Below are 21,032 nucleotides of genomic sequence, written 5' to 3' on the forward strand. Positions count from 1 at the left end.
ATTGAGGAGCAAAGTTAGGTATCATTCCAACCTTTCTCTCCATAAGTAGTCTCCTATCTTGGACCACCTTGAAGTGTTTCTCATGTTTGCGAGATAGGAACCTACTAGAATGGGGTTGTTCTGGTTCCTTTTCTTTTCTTTTGGATGCCATGGTCTTCATTCTTTTACTTGAAGAGGATGCCATTCCTACATCAAACAAAGATACAAAACCACAAGCATGTTGTTAATCATTAGTAAAACACATACAACACCATTATTTCGAAGCTAAGCCACCGCTGAGGGTCAAAATCACCCCTCAGCACCACCAGTGCAGCTATCCAGAACGCAACTCATCAAAAATCACAAGTCTGTCAGAGTGTCGCTCAACGGCAATTTACCCCTGAGCGGTAAATCTGCAAAATTTTGAAAAACTTCTTTTGGCTTATCCTAACTCCACCCACATGCACTTTTCAGTTTTCCAGATCACAATCATTCAGTTTAATCGGTTCAAACATCAATTAAATCATCAAATCATGCATAAAGATCAAAACACCTAAAAATTCATGCTTTAACAATCCAATTCAAACTCAAGAACCCTAGAATGAAAAATGCTTGACTTACTTGGGTGGAGATGCTAGATGAATGGAGAATGCTTTCAAGCTATGATGCTCTCTTCCAACCCCAAACTTAGATGGAAAACTAGTGAGAAAGTGAGTGAAAAGGAGATTTTCTCAAGAGGGATGAGGGAAAAATTGTAGAGATCCTTTGAAAGAGTATGTAGCAGTGTGTGTGCAGAGAAAAGTATGATAAAAGAAGCCAAGGCGCAGATTAGGGTATAAAAATACCCTAATGGGCTCGGGTTCCGCTAAGGGGCAACCTAAGCCCAGTCTGCGACACTACCGCTCAATGGTAGTTTGCCGCTCAGCGGCACTTTCGGGAAGTGTTCTTCTTCTTCCTGGCTTGACTTAGATGCGTCCTAAACATACCCCTCACTGGCTTCCTGCAATAAAATTCTCAGATCACTCATGCACAACCCTATTATGCAACTAAAACAGAATCAAAACAAACAATACAGATAAAAGCAATTAACTGGGTTGCCTCCCAGGTAGCGCTTGTTTAACGTCACGAGCCTGACCCAAAATCCACCAACACCCATCAGTAGGTGTAACAAACCTAGTATCCTTCAGTAGATACTTAACCACCTAGCATCCTTCAGTAGATGCTATATCCAAAAAAATATTTACAGAAATAATGTCCAACTGATTAAAAATTACAAAACCAAAATAAAATCAAAAGAAATATTGTCCTCAAATCATTGGAGTGCCTTCCAGCAAGCGCTCTTTTAACGTCATTAGCTTGACCCAATAAAGCTCATGTTCTTTCTTCTTTTTCTTCTTTCTACTGAATTTCTTTAGGAATTTGATAAAACCAGGAACCTATTGCGGTGTCTCAATCAGAGGAACTTTAATCTCCAATTTCTTGAAGATTTCCATAAAGCACTTAAATTTCTTTTCCTTCCTATGATACTTCTTTGGATGAGGAAGAGGTTTTTCATATGATTCTTTCTTTTTTTCTCTCATCTTCTTTTTCTTCCTTTTCCTCTCCCTAAAATTTTCTCTTCTTCTTTTCTCTTATTTTTTTTCTTCCCTTTTCTTTTTCTTTTCAACTTCTTTATTTTCACACAAATTCTCTTTCTCTCTTCTCTCTCAACCACTTCTTTTTCTTTTTCTTCATCTTTATCTTTCTCACTCAACTCTTCTTTTTCTTTTCTCTCTATCTTTTCCTCATCTTCCCCTATTTTTTTCTCATCAAGAATCTTGTCACTTTCAGTGACAATGGCTTGCCCTTCCTCCTTAGGGTTAACTTCAGTATTAACATTCAATCTCTGACTAATGTAACGAAGGTGCATCTCCATCCTTTTACATGATTCTTCAATGCTTTTCTGAATAGAGTCGGAATTTTTCAAAAATCGCTGAAGGGTGTCATTTAAACCATCCAAACTTTCTGATAGAAAGGGTTGTTGCTGCCATTGTTGTGGTGGCGGCCATTGTTGTGGTGATGGCCTATCAAACTCTTCGACAGCTTGAGTGCTTTTGTGCTGACAATTAGGTATCTGTATGTAGTGTTGAACTGCCTCCTCCAACGTTATCCTTCTTCTTGATAGAGAGGGTCATTTCTGCCATTGTTGTGGTGATTGATTCTTAAATTGTTCGCAAGCTTGCCAAAATTCCATGCTTGAGTGAGGTTCCCATTGGTGGTTAAAATTACCTTAGTGAAATTTGAGTGCCCATATAGTTAAATTCTTGTCCGAATTGCATCCTGCAAACATTAGGCACAAAACTCTAGAAAATATTTGTTAGCACAAAAAGATAGAGAAGATAGATAAAAAAAATCAAAGGATATAATTGAAAAGATAAGAAGATAAGAAATAAAAACAAAAAAATAAAAACAGAAAAGTAAAATAAAACAGAAAACAAGTCAAAAATAATCAATAATCAAACAAATAAACTAGTTAAACCACGAGTCCCCGGCAACGGCGCCAAAACTTGATGACAAATTTATGAACTCCGAAAACGACACCACAAACTTGTTTAACAATCGGCAAGTGTGACCGAATCGTATCAAGTAATAAAACTAGGTAAGACCAAATATCGTTTTCCCAAAGGACTCACGACCTAGTTAGTTATATAATTTGTTGATTATTTAAGACTTGTGAACGATTGATTGTAGGTTTTTAATGCAAAAGACAGTAATTAAACATGTATGCATGAATTTGATCAATGGCAAAAAGAGTAAAACAAACACGTAATGAATGATATGGATGAGTATGTTGTTGGGGTTATCAATTTCATCTTATCCACTCTCATATACTTTTAGGAATTCATCAATCTTTTCATCAATGTTAATGCCACTCTCTAAATTACCATGTCAAGAAGGCCTATCCTTAATTACGAGTTCATACAATACCTAGCATTCCTAGTAATTAGTTCTGAAGTGCAGGAGCTTAAAGGCAACCAATATGCTATTGGGAGAAATTCCCCAGATCTAGATCTCCCTGTACGTTCTCATATCGACAAAATCAATAATCATAGCAATGAATGAGTTAAACAAAGCAAGCATTAAGCAATGAGGAAAAACCCTAACTAATGATGAAAGAAAGCATGTATCTTAAAGTAAGATGTTAAAACACAAATTCCATATATGAGAGTTTCACAAGACTACATTGATTCCCCAACAACAATACAAGGTTTAGTTCACCATATTCATGGTGAAACTAGATGAACAATAATGAAAGAATGAAAGATAAAACCCTAGAAAGGTGAAAAGGTAGCCTGAGCATCCAAGATCTTCCTTCAAAGGGGTGGAAAAGAGAGTGTTTGCTTCGTCCCATCCAAAGATACAAACCCTAGGAACACCTAAAGCTTATATATTGTTCGTAATAATACAGAAAATTAGGCCCAAGCCCAAAATAGTGCCGCTCAGCGGTAAACTACCGCTCAACGGTAAGTGCGTGAGTTGTTTTCCTCCCCTCAGCGGCCTTTTCACCCCTCAACGGAGCCAACGTGGGCTCCTGAGTGTCGCTCAGCGGTAAACTGCCGCTGAGCGGTAGTTGCGGCTTCTCCTTTTGCACTTTTTGATGTCTTTTCTGATTCCATTTCTATCCTTCTTCACTTCTTTCACCAAATTCACCTTTAAACCTGCATAAAACACTGAAATCAAGCATAAACCTGTCCAACTCTCTTATTTCCAAAAATAGAACCAAAAACGTGATTTCAAGCTAGTTTCTAAGTGTTAAAGGTTGCTTTTAGTATCAAATTTAAGCATGAAAATAACAGTTTTTCAACTGGTATTAGTGGGCTCCTCTTGTTGACCGTCCGTCCTCTACATTGGTTGGGCTGAAGGGCATGCAACTTGGCTACTGGCCCGACTCTGTTGGGCTTCTGCTCACCAATTTTTGAAAATTGGTTTGGGCGGGAATACACGTGTCGTGCGCATAGAGGCGGAAGTTGAAGGGTCCCCCCATCTAGACCGTTAATCATGATGAAATTTGACGATGAGGATGCATCGACGGTTACAAAATATTTCCTATAAATAGGAGGGCGAAAACGCTGCCATTTTCACTCTCTTCTTCTTCTGTTTTCAGAGCATTCTTGTTTCCCTCAGGTAATAAATGATAGTCGTCCATGTTGAGTCTCCTTTGGAGTTGTCGGGCAGAAGTGGCGAGGGGTCGACGGGCGGTGAAGGCGAGCGTGGTTCTTCTCCGAGCTCAGTGTCGTTATCCTTTTTGGAAGAGTCTGACCGGTCACCGGGGTTATGCTCTCTTGTAAATAATGAGGATCAGTCGCCAGAGCCTAACTCCCCCATGGATGTGGATAAAATGATTATCTTAGGGATACTCATCCATCTTCTCAAGGGTGGTATTCCCGTAGATGACGCGCCATTAGAACTGGACAATGACGGGACCGTTATTCTGGGGTACAACTGGGCACCACACGATGCCAGTTTGTTTGCATCAGAGTATGGTACTAAAAAGGCGTTAACATGGAGAATCGGTCGACTCTACATTTTCAGAGACGTGGAGGATTCCCGATTGATACGGGCGGGAGTAAGCCTACGGAACGAGCGGGTTTATCATGGGAAGGGGTCGAGTCCGAACGATTTCTTCTTTATGTACACAATTTTTTCAATCAACCCTGTATTCGGGTGCCTTTTACTAAGTTTCAAATGGCCGTTCTCCGGGAGTTGAACGTTGCCCCTGCACAACTACATATGAATGCTTGGGCGGTCGTCCAGACATTTTTGGCGATGTGTTCGGCGATTGGAATAACCCCGACGATCTCGGTTTTCTTTCATTATTTCGACGTTCGCCCACTCCCGAAGGGTGGTTGGGTTTCTTTAACGTCCAGCAAAGATAGGACCCTCTTCCGTCCTTATTCTGATTCGTTCAAGAATTTCAAGAATCAATTTTTTAAAATCATCATTGACGAAGCCGACCGTCATGAGTTTCATGATGCGACGGGAAATCCTTTGTTCCCTTTTTATTGGACAAGGAACCCCAAGAAAATAAAAGCCTACTCGGTTGGTACGATGAACTCGGTCGACTTGGAAGCCGTTCGAACTATCAACGCTCTCCCCCGCCGCCTCTCTGTCCGCAACTTAGTCAAATGCCTTCATCATGAGGATTGTGAACGAAAGGCGTTCGGTATGGTATTTTATGTTCAGTTTGTCTTTTTCAATAGGTCGGCATTAACTTAACTGAATTTTCGTGTTTTTGTCAGATATCATGTCTGCTCCCCCTCCCCACAAATCCAACTTCATGGCTTTGAGGAAAGGAGCCGGTGCTATCTCTTTGAGCATTCGGGAACGGGTCACCCAGTCTGCTCTCCGTCCTCCTATCATCAAATGTGCATCTTCTACCAACCGGATACCGACAGTTCCTCCGACCGGCTCCAAGGCTACTCTAGCCGTTAATGTTCCTGAAGGCGTCGTTGTCACTACGGGAAGCGAGCCCCCACATAGCCTTCTGGCCGTATTCGTAGATCCCTCATCTGAAGCGGCCACCACTTCCGCCCAACCTTTTGTTAGGAAGAGGAAGGGGCACAAAGAGGGGGAGAGATCTGCTTCCAAGAAAGGGCATAAGGAGAAAGAAGGGTCCTTCTCCTGATCGACCTTTAAGAAGGGGCGTAAAGGAAAAAAAGGGGTCCTCCTCCCAGCCGCTTCCAGATGGGGTTTTCAGCCCTGTATTCAACATGAGTGAACGAACGAATTTTCATATGAGTTCTACACATCGAACTTTAATCGAGCCGCTGTCGGAGGCAGAGTTGACTAATGCGATGCTGGAAATTTCTACTCGGGCGGCTTCTATGGCTTGGTATCTCAGGGAGTTTGCTGATTGCAAGGGAGTTGGAGACGTCCGGGCCGAGCTGCTCGCCGAGAAGAATGTTACTGAGGATCTTCCGGCGGCCATGGAGCAAGTGCTGATGGCTCAAGACGAGTCCGATAAGAAGAATGACGAGCTTCAAGCCGAGCTTGATGATGTCAAGGAGGAATTAGCCGAAGCCACGAATCAGCTTCGCGACGCCCGGGCGAACTATGACCGGCTAGTGGATGAGTGCGGGCAGCTAAAGGTAGTAGTTGCCCGCCAGAAGAAAATGGAGGGCGGACTCCTCCAGAAGAACCGAGCACTGGCGAGCAACTTGGCGAAGGCCAAAGAGAAGATATCCGAGTTGGAGGCGGGTATCGTGTTTGAGCACGAGGAGGGTTTTAACAAAGCTCTCCGTCAAGCGTTCGTCCTCATGGGGTGAAGGAGTCGTTTGCCTTGGGTTTTGACATAGAGAAGGATGTGTTTGATGGGGTCTTGGTCCCACTCGAGTCACAGACCACCGAGGAGATGCAACCGGAGTTGGAGAATCCTCCGACCGTTGAGGCCGCGGAGAAAGAGATTGGGCTTGATTTTGATGACGTCACGGACAATGATGACGACCGTTTGGCCAACTAGGGTTTTTGGTTTTATGTTAGGGGTTGTTTTTGTTTTTTCCAAAAACATTTTTGATGTAATCATACGTGTGGTCGGGCGGCCAACATCATAACGTGTGTTAGGTGTTGGCTTTACCGGCCTACTGCTGACTTTTTGTATGCCCTCATTTGCATCAATACAATTTCTTTATGATTAGCTTGCTATTATTATTTTCTTTCTAGTCATTTGATTTTATTATCTTGCTATCTTTATCAATAGCTTTTATCGATAGAAATTCATCAACTCGGGATTTTGTGCAGTCTGGGCGGCAGTGGTTCTTCAGGAAGAACTCGTCGTTCACCGCCCGACCAAGTTGATAGTGGTTCCGTTTGGAACTCTCCGTTCATCAACTTGGACTTTCGCACGATCCGGACGGTAGTGGTTCTTCGGGAAGAACTCGTTGTTCACTGCCCAGCCAAGCTGATAGTGGTTCCATTTAGAACTCTCCATTCATCAACTTTGAATTTAACACGATCCGAGTGGCAGTGGTTCTTCGGGAAGAACTCGTCGTTCACCGCCCGACCAAGTTGACAGTGGTTTCGTTTGGAACTCTCGTTCATCATCTTGGATTTCTTTTTGATTAAGCGCTTACAGGATTATGTCCTTATCGTAGAAATCTTTGCCAAAAGTGGGACGCCCTATCATTGTATTAATCATCTCAAAATAAAATGTACAATCGGAAATAACTATTAACTGAAATAAAATTTGAGGTGAGTGGCGTTCCAAGTGTTTAGAATGGGGCGTCCGTCCGGATGCAATAGCCTGTAGGCTCTGTTTCCCAGGGCTTCTGCAATTCGAAAAGGTCCCTCCCATTTGTGCGTGAGTTTGCCGTGACTTTAGAGTTGTATTTTCTCCATATTAGATCGCTCTCCTGGAAGTTCCTAGGCTAGACTTTAGAGTTGTATTTTCTTTCTACCATTCACTTGCACGCTTCAGCCCTTAATACCGTCTGATCCCTTTGTTCTTCCAGGGAGTCAAGTTCTACCCTTAACTCTTCATCGTTCAACTTGACAGGGCTGATAAACTTAGGCAAAAGACTAAAGACCATAAAGAGAGAAACCTTATGGAAGAAGTATGGAAATCTGTTGAGTCTAATGGAGGTGGAAGTACAGTTACCTGCTATCACATCTCTTGCACAGTATTACGACTCTCCGCTAAGATGCTTCACCTTTCAAGACTTTCAACTGGCGCCAACTATAGAGGAGTTTGAGCACATCCTAGGATTGCCACTAGAGGGTACCACTCCATATCAACACTTGGAACATCACGCCTCTATCCCTACCATTGCCGCCATAATGAAAGTACATCCCAAAGAACTTGAAGACAGGTTGGTAATAAGGAATCAAGTGCGTGGACTGACACAAGGATATTTGGAGCAGTACTTGCATCATCTAGATGATAAGGAAGAGTGGGAGACTTTCATGGACGTGTTAGCCCTTACCATGTATGGCGTCATTTTGTTTCCCAAAGTAGAGGAATTTGTGGATTATACCGCAATAGATGTCTTCGTGGCAAAAAAGACAAGATCAGAGAATCCATTGACCGTAGTCCTCGTAGATGTTTATGGGACCATGAGTTTTTGCCATGAAAGAAAAGGGAAGAAAATTCTTTGTTGTTTGCCGGCACTGTATGCGTGGATGACTGTGCGTATATGTAAGGGGGCGATTGATGTCAGGTGTCTGTCGGAAGATCCGTCGCACCAAGGGCTTAAAGACAAAGGAGGAAATGAGTGGGCCCAATTCTTTGCTGGTTTGAATGGAGGAAAAGTAAAATGACGTCTTCCTTGGCTTGGGATTAAACCCTCTATCCATCATCGTGGCAGCTTTCCCAATGTACCCCTCATAGGTACCCGATATTGCATCAATTACAACCCTGTTTTAGTTCAAAGGTAATTCGGACATCCCATGAAAGGGGCACCTTCACTGGATTATCTCACGACATTGTTCATCTATTATGAGGACGGGCACTTCACTGAAACGTTGAGGAAAGTTAGAAGTACTTGGGAAAGAGTTATGCAAGCAGAAAAGGATCTGAGGTTGGGAGTCGTGGACGGCAAAGTTAGTTATCATACATGGATCCTGAAAAGGGTAAAGGAAGTCAAACTGCCTTTCAAGCTAATCAGTGATCAATCGGCTAATGAAGGGCCATCCCAAGACCTAGAGAGTGAAGAGATAAAGGAGTTGAAAGTGGAGATGGAAAAGCTGAGAGAAAGGAATGCTAGGTTGGGAAATGAATTACAAATGGCGCGCAATGACTTTGTTGATATAAGGAATGCTAAAGAGGAAAAAGCGCGGGCCTATGAAGAAATTGTTAGAAGCTAGAAGGCCGAAAGAGATTATACATTCCGATTGAAGCAAGATCTTGCGACCGCAAACAAAGAGCTAGCCATAAGAGTGAAGGAAAAATGCGGCGTTGGAAGAGGGAAAACAGTGGAAACACCTCTACGAAGAAGCCAAAAGAGATAAGCGAGAAGCCCTGAAAAGACTAAGAGAAGCGCAAGTTCAGGCAGAAAAAGTTGGGCATTAGATGAAAGAAATGGCCACTTCATTTGAGGCAGATATGAACCAGGAGCGTTGGCGGCTAGCAGAAGTAGAAGAAGGGCATCGAGCCATGATAAAACAAATGGAGGATTATATTGTGGAGTAAGAGGAGCGATGGAGGTCGATGGAGTGTGAAGAAAGGCATCAAGCCTTGGTGAAGCGAATGGAAGATCACATCGCGAAGCAAGAAAAGGCTGTGAGGCATTGGAAGGAAAGTTTCTTCCAATTGGCTACGTTGGCAAACGGAGCAATTGAAGACATCCCCAAAATGGTGTTGGACGCCGAAGCAAGTACTCACTTTTGTAGCCCACCAAAAGAGATCGAACTTTTTATTAATCATTGTAAATGGTTGGTAGGCGAAATGAAATCCTTCATCGCTCGAGCTCAGGAGTGATGAGATCCTTGTATTTTGTGCCTTTAGGCAATGTATTGAATTGATTTTTCTTTAAATGAAAGAGGGGAGATGTTCGTTTGGTCCCGACATGTGTTAATTTCCATCAGTAATGTTATCGTGATCCTGTGATTTCCACTTGTCACTAGCCTGCATCATGTTTTCTTTTGTTTAGCATATCTCATTCTTATCTAATTTAAATTGATTAAAATAATAAAACCGTACAAGTGAAAGAAATAACGGCCAATTTTCCACGACATCCCTACAGGACTCGGGCCAATTCAAGGGTCATGGAAAGCTGGGAGGAGTCGCATGAATCCATCAAAGCTGATGTTAGCCAGTTGAAATACTAGATCGGCCAGATCTTGGCAGCCCTCGAATCCCTAAAGACTACTAGGGAGTCTTCATCTACACGAGTTGAGGGGAATGCCCACTTTTATCCCCCGATGTTCAACGCTGTAAGCCAATCGGTTCCTTTCCCGATGTATGGTTTACCTCCAGGTTACACTCCTCCCATAGGAGAGTACTCAGAAGCAGAGCATGCTTCATTCTCCTTTCCCACAATTGTGAATGTACCGCCGATCGGCACTCAAGGACCTGTTTCAGTGTCGGTTCCCATGGCGAATACAGGGATGACTAAGACAAACACAGTTGAAGGAACGCGAGTAACTGTAACGCCCCACATGTTTACTAGAGAGAACTCTTTAGCCAAAGTCATACCGCACACCGTGTTGCATGGGGTAGTTAGTAGCGTCGATGGAGCTAAAAGTAGGCTGGAGATTCTAGAGGAGAGATTGAGGGTCATTGAAGGGGTTGAAAGCTATGGATTTGGAGATGTTGCAAGGCTGAGCTTGGTTCCTAGGGTGAAGATACCGCATAAGTTTAAAGCGCCGGAGTTCGAGAAGTACAAAGGTAATACATGTCCAAAAAGTCATCTAACCGTGTATTGTAGAAAGATGGCTGCATACGCTTACGATGACAAGCTACTCATCCATTTTTTTCAAGACAGTTTGGCTGGGGTAGCGTTGAACAGGTATACTCACCTTGAGCCATCTCGAATCCGTTGCTGGGCAGACCTGGCAGACATTTTCGTGAAGCAGTATATATACAACACGCATGTCGCACCGGACCGACTGCAGTTGCAAAATATGGCAAAAAAGGACAGTGAAACTTTTAAGGAATATGCCCAACGATGGAGAGAGTTAGCTGCGCAAGTTGAACCGCCTTTATATGACAAGGAGGTGGTGGCAATGTTTGTGAACACTCTCCAGCCGCCATTTTATGAGCACATGGTCGGGAATGTGTCTGCCAATTTCGCTGATATCATTATAATAGGCGAAAGGATAGAAATTGGGGTTAAAAATGGGAAAATTGCATATGGCCCGTCCCCGACTGCAAATTACAAAAACCCAATTTCAATTCAGGAAAGAAGAAGGAAAGGGATGTACATGCAGCATCGACAATGCCTGTGTGGAGAGGTCAAGCTCCCACTCATTGTTATCGACCATACCTGGGTCAACCCCTTTATGCAGCTAACGCGACATTTGCTCATCAAACCAGGCCTCACCAACAACAAGGGTATTATCGACCACAATTGCCCCCAATTGATACTTGGAGGGCTGGGGCAAACGTAGGTCCAAATCTGAATGCGGGTCAAGACACTTATCCAAGAAGGAACCAATTTGTTAATTTCACCCCTATCCCTACAACTTACACAGAATTGTTACCCCACCTCATCAAAAGGGGTTTGGTTCCTATCTGTCCGATGAAGCCTATGCAGCCCCCATACCCTAGGGGTTATGATGCAGATGCCAAATGTAGTTATCATGGGGGAGGCGTTGGTCACTCAATTGAGAGGTGTTTGGCTTTTAAATATAAAGTGCAGGCTCTAATCGACTTTGGGTGGCTAAAGTTTCAAGAAGATAAACCTAGCATCGAGGCTAATCCCACTATCTGGGCATGGGAGTGCCTCGACGAATGCCATCGAGGATAAAAATATGAGTTGATAAGAGAGGCAAGTGAAATCCGGAGTTCTAGAAAGTTTATTTTTAAGGCGTTGATAAAAGTGGGCCTTTTAAAAGGTGATTATGATGTGGGTATAACGTGTGCGCTCCATCCGGATGATGGGCACTCTATTGAGGAGTGTGTTGAATTCGAAGATATTCTGCAAGACTTGCTTGACAGAAGTTTGATGCAAGTATGCCACAAGGATAACGAGGAGGAAGTTTTTACACAAATTGGTGTGGAATCTGACGTAACTCTGCCAGAACCGTTGATGATCCATTTCACTAGGACCACCCCTACATCAGTGGCTGAAGGAAAGCCGTCTGTCGTCATCCGGGCGCCATCCCCCTTTCCTTACAAAAGTGAGAAGGTCGTCCCTTGGAGGTATGGAGCACATGCGTTAGATGAGGGGAAAGGCACAGATCCAGCCATTGAAAACATATCAGGCATAGGTGGGATGACAAGAAGTGGTCGAATCTTCACACCATCAATGGTGACAAAAGAAGGAACCAATAATAATGAAACAACAATGGCCGCAAAAGCCAAGGAGTTCTTAAAAGGGAACGGTGTGCAGGCAGAAGAGACCCCTGACAAGGAAGAGAAGAAAGAAATATCTGAAGAAGAGGCTTGCGAGTTTTTAAAATTCATACAACAGAGTGAGTATAAGGTGGTGGAACAATTGAATCGCATGCCCGCCCGGATCTCCTTGTTAGAATTGCTCATGCATTCTACCTCTCACAGAAAGTTGTTGATGAAGATACTTAGTGAGGCTCACGTGGAGCAAGGTGTTTCCCTGAACAAGTTTGAGGGTATTATTGGCAACATCATCGCTAACAATTACCTCACCTTTACTGATGAGGAGATACCCACTAAGGGGAGAGGGCATAACAAGGCTCTTCATGTCTTTGTGAAATGTTTGGATCACGTTATAGCACGTGTCTTGATGGACAATGGCTCCTCCCTGAACGTCATGCCAAAAACGACATTGGAGAAGCTACCCTGTGATGGAATGCATATGAAGCCAAGCTCTATGATTGTGAGGGCGGCAGTAAGAGGGAAGTGATGGGAGAAGTGGAATTGCCGGTCCAAGTCAGTCCTTGTGTCTTTCAAGTGACATTCCAAGTTATGGATATCCTCCCAGCTTATAGTTGTTTGTTGGGTCGCCCGTGGATCCATTCTGCAGGAGTTGTGCCTTCCACACTGCACCAAAAGCTGAAATATGTCATGGGAGATAAGTTGGTGATAGTATTAGGAGAAGAGGATCTCCTTGTGAGCGGACCATCGTCCACGCGTTATATTGAGGCGGCTGAGGAAGCTCTCGAGACAACTTTCCAATCATTAGAGATTGTGGGAAATGCCTATGTGGAGCCATTCCTAGGAAACCCGCATCTGTCACGTGCATCTATAATGATGGCCAAAGTCTTGATGAAAGAGGGGTATATGCTTGGTAAAGGTTTAGGCAGGCATGGGCAGAGGCGAGCTTTCCCTCTAAAGGTCATTGAGAATAAGAACAGATATGGCCTAGGGTACAAGCCCACCAAAGAGGACAAGAAAAGGTTGATGGAAGAAAGGAGAGAGCGTAGCCTAGCTCGTGTGACATCAGGAAGAGCTTTCATAGTGTTGGATGGGTAAACGCGGGCCAAATAGCAGCCGTGGAGGATGAAGATGGATCTAAAAGCTCAAGTTTCGTGCGGGCCTGCTCCCCAGATGCACCACTCAATAATTGGGAAACTCTGGATTTATCCGTGATGCTTAATTTGAATAAAATGTAATAGTTTTAAATAATCCTATAGCCTCACCTAGGGCTTCAGGAGTCATGACTTACGAGTTGACGTTTTTAGTTTTTGTGCTCAGCGTGATAATCAAATCGTGTTTGTTTGTGTTTTATCATCATTTGGCATTCTTCATCATTTTTCCTGTTTATTTATTCTTTTTCCATAAATTTAAATAATGCAGATATGACAACGAAAGTTTTGAAAATAACAATGTCGATATTCCTAATTTTGAGCACCCTGTCAATAATACGGAAGATGATTGTGAAGATGATCCGGAACCCTCTCCAGAACTCTTAAGATTAGTGGAACAAGAGTCTAAAGAGATAAAACCCCATCAGGAAGAGGTTGAAGTACTCAACTTGGGAGAGGAAGAGGAGATAAAGGAAGTAAAAATTGGTACTAGCATGAAAAAGGAAGTGAGAGGAAAGTTGCGTGTCCTATTGAAGGAGTTTAAGGATGTGTTCGCTTGGTCTTACAATGACATGCCAGGTTTGGATACCGATATTGTGCAACACAAGCTCCCACTTAAGCTGGAATGTCTTCCAGTCAAGCAAAAACTAAGAAGAATGAAACCAAATATGTCCTTGAAAATCAAGGAAGAGGTGCAGAAACAATTTGATGCAGGATTTCTGGCTGTGGCGAGATACCCACAATGGGTAGCAAATATTGTACCAGTGCCTAAGAAAGATGGTAAAGTCCGAATGTGTGTTGACTATCGTGATTTGAACCGTGCAAGTCCAAAGGATAACTTCCCGTTACCGCACATCGACACTTTAGTTGATAATACAGCCAAGTTTTCATTATTCTCATTCATGGATGGTTTCTCGGGATATAATCAGATCAAGATGGCGCTTGAGGACATGGAAAAGACGACCTTTATCACGTTGTGGGGAACTTTTTGTTATAAGGTGATGTCTTTTGGGCTCAAGAATGTCGAGGCAACATATCAAAGGACGATGGTGACGCTTTTTCATGATATGATGCACAAGGAGATCGAAGTTTATGTGGATGACATGATTGCAAAGTCTGAATCGGAAGAAGAACACATTCTCAACTTGAAGAAATTATTTGAGAGATTGAGAAAGTATAAACTCAGGTTAAACCCCGCCAAATGCACGTTTGGAGTGAAATCTGGGAAATTGTTGGGTTTTGTGGTTAGCCAAAAGGGGATAGAAGTTGATCCTGACAAGGTGCGAGCGATAATAGAAATGCCTACGCCTAGAACAGAAAAGGAGGTTCGAGGTTTTCTGGGTAGACTGAACTACATTGCTAGATTCATCTCCCAATTAACCACTACTTGTGAATCAATGTTCAAGTTGTTATGAAAGGATCAGGTTGTGGTTTGGAACGAGGATTGTCAAGCCGCTTTTGAAAAAATTAAACAATACCTGCAAGACCTACCTGTATTGTGTCCACCCGAGCCAGGAAGACTACTCATTTTGTATTTAACTGTATTGGATAAGTCAATGGGTTGTGTATTGGGTCAACATGATGAAGCTGGGAAAAGAGAGCATGGGCTGCGAACAACGATATTCGTCGTTAGAGCGAATTTGTTGTGCATTGGCGTGGGCTGCTCATCGCTTAAGGCAATAAATGTTGAGTCACTTTACCTAGTTGATATCCAAGATGGATCCTATCAAGTTTATTTTCGAAAAACCTGCCCTCACTGGAAGGATAGCTCGGTGGCAGATGCTATTGTCAGAATATGACATCGTATATGTTACTCAGAAATCCGTCAAGGGTAGTGCTCTAGCAGAATACCTGGCTCATCAACCCATTAGCAATTATCAACCAATGCAACCTGAATTTCCCGATGAAGATATCATGTTTCTACTTGAAGAGAGCGAAGAAGACCGAGATGAAAAAGCATGGATAATATTATTCGACGGAGCCTCGAATGTGATGGGACATGGAATAGGGACAGTGCTTATTTCTCCAGAGAGGCAATACATACCAATGACAACAAGGTTGTGTTTTAATTGCACGAATAACATTGTAGAATATGAGGCTTGTGCTATGGGTATTCGAGCGACAATCGAATTTAAGGCAAGAGTTCTAGATGTATACGGAGACTCAGCTTTGGTCATCCACTAGTTGAAGGGAGAATGAGAGACTAGGGATACAAAATTAATTCCCTACCAGGCTTACATTAGGGGATTAATGGAGTATTTCGATTCCATCACATTTAACCACATACCGCGAGAAGATAATCAATTGGCAGACGCGTTGGCTACCTTGTCATCAATGTTCGAAGTTGACCAAGATGCAGAATTACCAATGATTAAAATGAAGAGCCATGCAGAGCCAACATATTTCCATTTCATCGAGGAGGAATTAGATGGTAAACCTTGGTATTTTGATATCAAGCATTATCTTAAGACCCGAGAATACCCTGAGAAGGCGTTTGAAAATGATAAAAGGTCGCTAAGGAGATTGGCTGGCAGGTTTATCTTAAGTAGGGATATTTTATACAAGAGAAATCACGACATGGTCCTCCTAAGATGCGTGGATGCAAAGGAGGCCGAGCTGATATTGAAAGAAGTGCACGAGGGTACCTTTGGCACGCACATGAATGGGCACTCAATGGCTAGGAAGATATTGAGAGCTGGTTATTTTTGGTTGACCATGAAAGTGGTTGTTGCACACATGTGAGAAAGTGTGAGAAATGTCAGAAGTATGCAGATAATATCAATGTGCCACCTACGACCCTAGACGTGTTGTCTGCACCGTGGCCATTTTCGATGTGGGGGATAGATGTCATTGGAGCTATAGAGCCGAAGGCGTCAAATGGACATCGTTTCATACTAGTTGCAATCGATTACTTCACCAAATGGGTTGAAGGATAGCTTAAAGGAATTGATTTGACTACTCATATCACCAAAATGCATTTACTTTTCGGTAGCCTGACCCATAAGAACTCCATGGTTAAGCGTGCTTAGCTTGGAGTAATTCTGGGATGGGTGACCTTCTGGGAAGTTTTCCCGGAAAGTGTGCGAGTGAGGACAAAGCACACTGGAAAGCCTGGTGGTGATCTGTGGGGGCAGTCGATGGTCCCTGCGAGTTGCCGGGACGTTACAGATGGTATCAGAGCCTAGCCTCTCCTAGTACGGTGTGGTTCGAGGACGAACCAAGCGGAAGCTGGTGGGCACAGACAAGGAGCGGCTCCTGGCAGCTTCGGGTGGAAGGGGTACATGGACGAATCGAACATACACCGGAATGAGAGGGATCTGGAGACTGTGTAGGTATGGGACTATACAGTTGAAGGATAGCTTAAAGGAATTGATTTGACTACTCATATCACCAAAATGCATTTACTTTTTGGTAGCCTGACCCATAAGAACTCCATGGTTAAGCGTGCTTAGCTTGGAGTAATTCTGGGATGGGTGACCTTTTGGGAAGTTTTCCCGAAAAGTGTGCGAGTGAGGACAAAGCACACTGGAAAGCCTGGTGGTGATCTGTGGGGGCAGTCGATGGTCCCTGCGAGTTGCCGGGACGTTACAATCGGCCCTCTACTAGGCAATGGTCGAATCTCGTTTCTTTTTGTGCTACCGGCCCTCTACTAGACAATGGCCGCCTTCTTTTATTGCAATCTCACATTTTTCATGGATTTGGCTAATCTTATGTCTCGTATTCATCTTCCTTCATTTCGCCTCCTTAGAAATCCAGACGAAATTAGTATTTTTATATTTACTTATCTTTTACAATATAATATGAAAACATCACTTTGTCATATTATCTAGTAAAATCTAAGTAAAGAGAGGCAGCTGTCAATACCGAATTTCGTTCGGATTGGTTTTTTGACTTTACCATAGGTTGTTCTCCTATGTTTTATTATTTAACTTTTTTTATTTATTTTCGTTTTTATTTTTTTATTATTTTTATTTATTTTTTCATTCCAATTTTTTTTATTTTATTTTATTCTATCTTTCTTTTATGTATATATATTTTTTGGTTTTCAGTTTATGTTTTTTAGTTTTTGTTTTTTAGTTTCACCTCTTTATATTTTATTTTGTTTTAATATAATTAATATAGCTAAAAAGAAAAAAATAGGGCGTTTTGTCTTTAGTAAAAAATATATGAGGAAAGAAAAGTGTTTTGGTTGGGGGTACAGCATGTACGTGTGTTGGAGGGGGAGGGGGCAGAAAATCGTTTTCTGCAGATAAGGACTACGAGAACGGGGGTGGTGGCAGAGGCGATTTGGGCATACAGAATTGGCAGGGATTTCGGCACAAAAAGCACAAAGGGGGATGGAAGGGGAATGAGCACAAAAAGCACGAGGGAAGGGTTAAGAAAGGGAGAGAGATTTCTTTGGAGAGGGGATCATCATCCATTTTCTGGAAACAAGAGACATCATTCACATAGGGAAGAGAAGGAAGAAGCCAGCCAGCCAAAGGAAAAGGAGAGACTCATTGGAGACACAAGGTTGGCAATAGCAAACAGATCTTCAAGAGGTAAGTAATGTCTTGCACTCCATGTTTTACTGAGTTGGTTACTTGCCCTTGAACATGTCTCGATTACGTTGTTGCTAAGTTTGCATATAATTGTTGTTGAATACATTCCTAGTGTTGTGGATATTTGTATATGCCCATTGTTACCGAACATCATCGTGACCCTCCCCACACCCACTTCTATGGTCCTATTTCTCTCCTCCAAGCGAGTCAATCTACTCAACCAACAGCCAAACGAGATTCGATAATAAAACTATGCCCCCGCACCTTTGTCCATCTCCAATCGTCAACAATGAACTTGAATCATTAAACTGGTTACTCACCAAAAAAAAAACACAATAGAAAGAAAAATAACAAAACAATATCTTCATCTTCATAGAACCACTCCATTCACCCATTAAAACCTCCATCCCAACTCAAGCATAACATCATCATGCCCGACTTGCACTGCAAAAAGCTACAGAAATAAGAATCAATCACCAAGAACAAAACCAATTGCGAGTACCCACACACAAGCTCGTATCCTGCCTACACTGAACGCTCTCTCACTCACTCACTCTCTCTCTCCCTCTCCCTCTCTCTTTCTCTCTCTACCTTTCTTAAATTCATGGTCCCACGCACCACCCGCTGCCGGAATCGGAGGCCATGAACGTCGGCAGAACCGCCACCTTCCAATCCATCCTCGACAAGCCCCTCAACCAGCTCACAAAGGATGACATTTCTCAGCTCACTCGCGAAGACTGTCACAGATTCCTCAAAGAAAAAGGGATGCACATGCCTTTATGGAACAAATCGCACGCGATCCAACAGGTCATTACCCGCAAAGCGCTTCTCGAACCTTCCGACGATGTCCCCTACCTTTTATCCCTTTTTTTCTGCCTTTCTGCTATCACACAACAATGTGTAAATCAAGGGCAAGAGAGCATGGGTTTCGAATGAATGCGACGGAGGTGGGGAAGCAAGGCTTGCCCACTATTAATGGCGCGACAGTGTTGAGTTCCTGTGGCCTGGGCTGTTGAGGGGGAACCCGGTGGCGCGATGATGGAGGAGATGAGGGCGTTGTCGCGATGGTCATGGGGGTTGGCGAACTCGGTGGCGCTTGCGATGAAGGCGGACCACTCGATTTTAGGGCTTGGGGGGCGTTTCTATGGCGGCGGCTCATGACGACGGCGGCAGGCGGTGCCCAAGGTGGAAAAGCCTCAACCCTAGGCTAGTGCGAGAGAGAGAGAAGGGGAGAAAACGCCGCGGCCGGCCGGGGGGCACCTGCTGTGGCGCGGTGGCGCGGTGGCCAGTTCTGGCTGAGGCGGCGACGAGCTTCCGGAAGGGGAAAGAGACCTTGGGTCTCTTGAGAACGAGTACGAGTGTTCTTGTGCTAAAAACCTTTTCTTTTTTCTTAAATAAAAAATTATAAAAATATGTTTTAAAGGTTAAGCACACGTGTGACCGCTCGCGTCAGATAAAAACCTTTTTTTCTTTCTTAAATAAAAATCGCAAAAATATGTTTTAAAGGTTAAGCACACGTGTGACCGCTCGCGTCGTCCTTATGCTAAAAACCTTTTCTTCTTTCTTAAATAAAAATAACAAAAATATGTTTTAAAGGTTAAGTACACGTGTGACCGCTCGCGTAGTCCTTGTGCTAGAAACCTTTTCTTCTTTCTTAAATAAAAATTACAAAAATATGTTTTAAAGGTTAAGCACACGTGTGACCGCTCGCGTTGTCCTTGTGCTAAAAACCTTTTCTTCTTTCTTAAATAAAAATTATAAAAATATGTTTTAAAGGTTAAGCACATGTGTGACCGCTCGCGTCGTCCTTATGCTAAAAACCTTTTCTTCTTTCTTAAATAAAAATTACAAAAATATGTTTTAAAGGTTAAGTACACGTGTGACCGCTCGCGTCGTCCTTGTGCTAAAAACCTTTTCTTCTTTCTTAAATAAAAATTATAAAAATATGTTTTAAAGGTTAAGCACACGTGTGACCGCTCGCGTCGTCCTTGTGCTAAAAACCTTTTCTTCTTTCTTAAATAAAAATTACAAAAATATGTTTTAAAGGGTAAGCACACGTGTGACCGCTCGCGTCGTCCTTGTACTAAAAACCTTTTCTTCTTTTTTAAATAAAAATTACTGATACGACTGTCGCGGTCATACAAACTTGGTGTGCAATTAAGAATGCAGTATAACTAGGAAGTGACTCCTAGGTTGTCTCTCAAGGACCAATATTATGGGTTCAGTCTCAGATTTTTTACACGAAGGGGGGGGGGGTTTGTGAAAGTTTTTGGATGTAGAAAAATAAAATTTAAAATTGGAAATTAAATGAAACTGAATTGAAAAACATTGAAATAAATTTTAACAACAGTAAAAACAAGCGGTAAAAGATAGTAAAAACGGAACAGTAAATATGCAGAAACGGTAAAAACATTGTAATTAAAATTTACCAAAAGCATCAGTAAAAATAAAGGGTAAAAACAACATGTGAAAATAAGATGAATAGAAAAATACATTGACAGAATTTTAACGTTTCAGAAAATAGTAAACGATAAAAATAGAAGACTGAAAATAAAATTCATCAAAGATTAACACTTGAAATAAAACTCTTTAACAGTGAAGGTAAAAAAATTAAATGAACAGATCCAAATACGGTGACAAACTTCTAATCTACTACACGTTTCAGAAATAAAATTACATTTTCACTGTTTGAATTGGAATTTCAGAACCTCTGGAAGAGAGGCCCGAGAGTACTTCCTATACTACTCCTAAACTACTCTCAATTCTCCACTAAAATCTCACACTCAAATCTACTAATCTACACTACTTGCCCTCTGCAACTCTCCTACCCCCTCTTTTATACACTCAGGGCACCACCTTTTCATTTTTGGAATTGAGAGACATGCTTGTCTCTGTGTGTCCTTCCACCCGTGAGTCTCCCACTATTACATTCTTTCATGTGCTAAAAAAAATAAATAAATTAGGTAGACCCCTCCATTCTCGGTGGCTTCTTTTGCTAGACTAAGCTGTGATCTTCAAGGGTGCTGGATGCTTGGCCTTCTCTTTTTCCACGGTCTCTAAGCTGCTGGATTGCTCATGCTTCTTCTCTTCAACTGGATTCCAGCCATGGCAGTGTGCTTGTTGAGGACAGCTGGTTCTGCTGCCGTGACATCTCTGTAATCATCCGTGAGCTACTGTGCATGGCAGCTGTGACACTCTTTGCTCTCATCTTCTCTTCCTTGTGCCACTTCTAATTTCCAGCTCCTCCAAAGGGACGTGACTGTGTGGGCACTGCATCTCCTTGATGCCACCTTGTTGAACTAGGCTGTGGAATGTCCTTCTTTCTTCCAGCCATGTTGGTGTTTGAGTTGTCCGTGGACCTTTTATTCAGATAAT

General features: G+C 42.7%; 1 protein-coding gene and 1 pseudogene across 1 annotated transcript; both read left to right on the forward strand.

The window, feature by feature from the left end:
- Positions 1-11,192: 11,192 nt before the first annotated feature.
- On the forward strand, positions 11,193-12,494 carry LOC128197475 (uncharacterized). Its single transcript, XM_052879523.1, has 2 exons — positions 11,193-11,384; positions 11,481-12,494. The coding sequence occupies exons 1-2, from the start codon at positions 11,193-11,195 to the stop codon at positions 12,492-12,494; spliced, it is 1,206 nt and encodes a 401-aa protein (XP_052735483.1).
- Positions 12,494-15,858, forward strand: LOC108341348 (uncharacterized; annotated as a pseudogene).
- The last annotated feature ends 5,174 nt before the right edge of the window (positions 15,859-21,032 follow it).

The sequence above is a fragment of the Vigna angularis genome, chromosome 6 (genome assembly GCF_016808095.1).
Source record: "Vigna angularis cultivar LongXiaoDou No.4 chromosome 6, ASM1680809v1, whole genome shotgun sequence".
NCBI classification, from domain to species: Eukaryota; Viridiplantae; Streptophyta; class Magnoliopsida; order Fabales; family Fabaceae; genus Vigna; species Vigna angularis.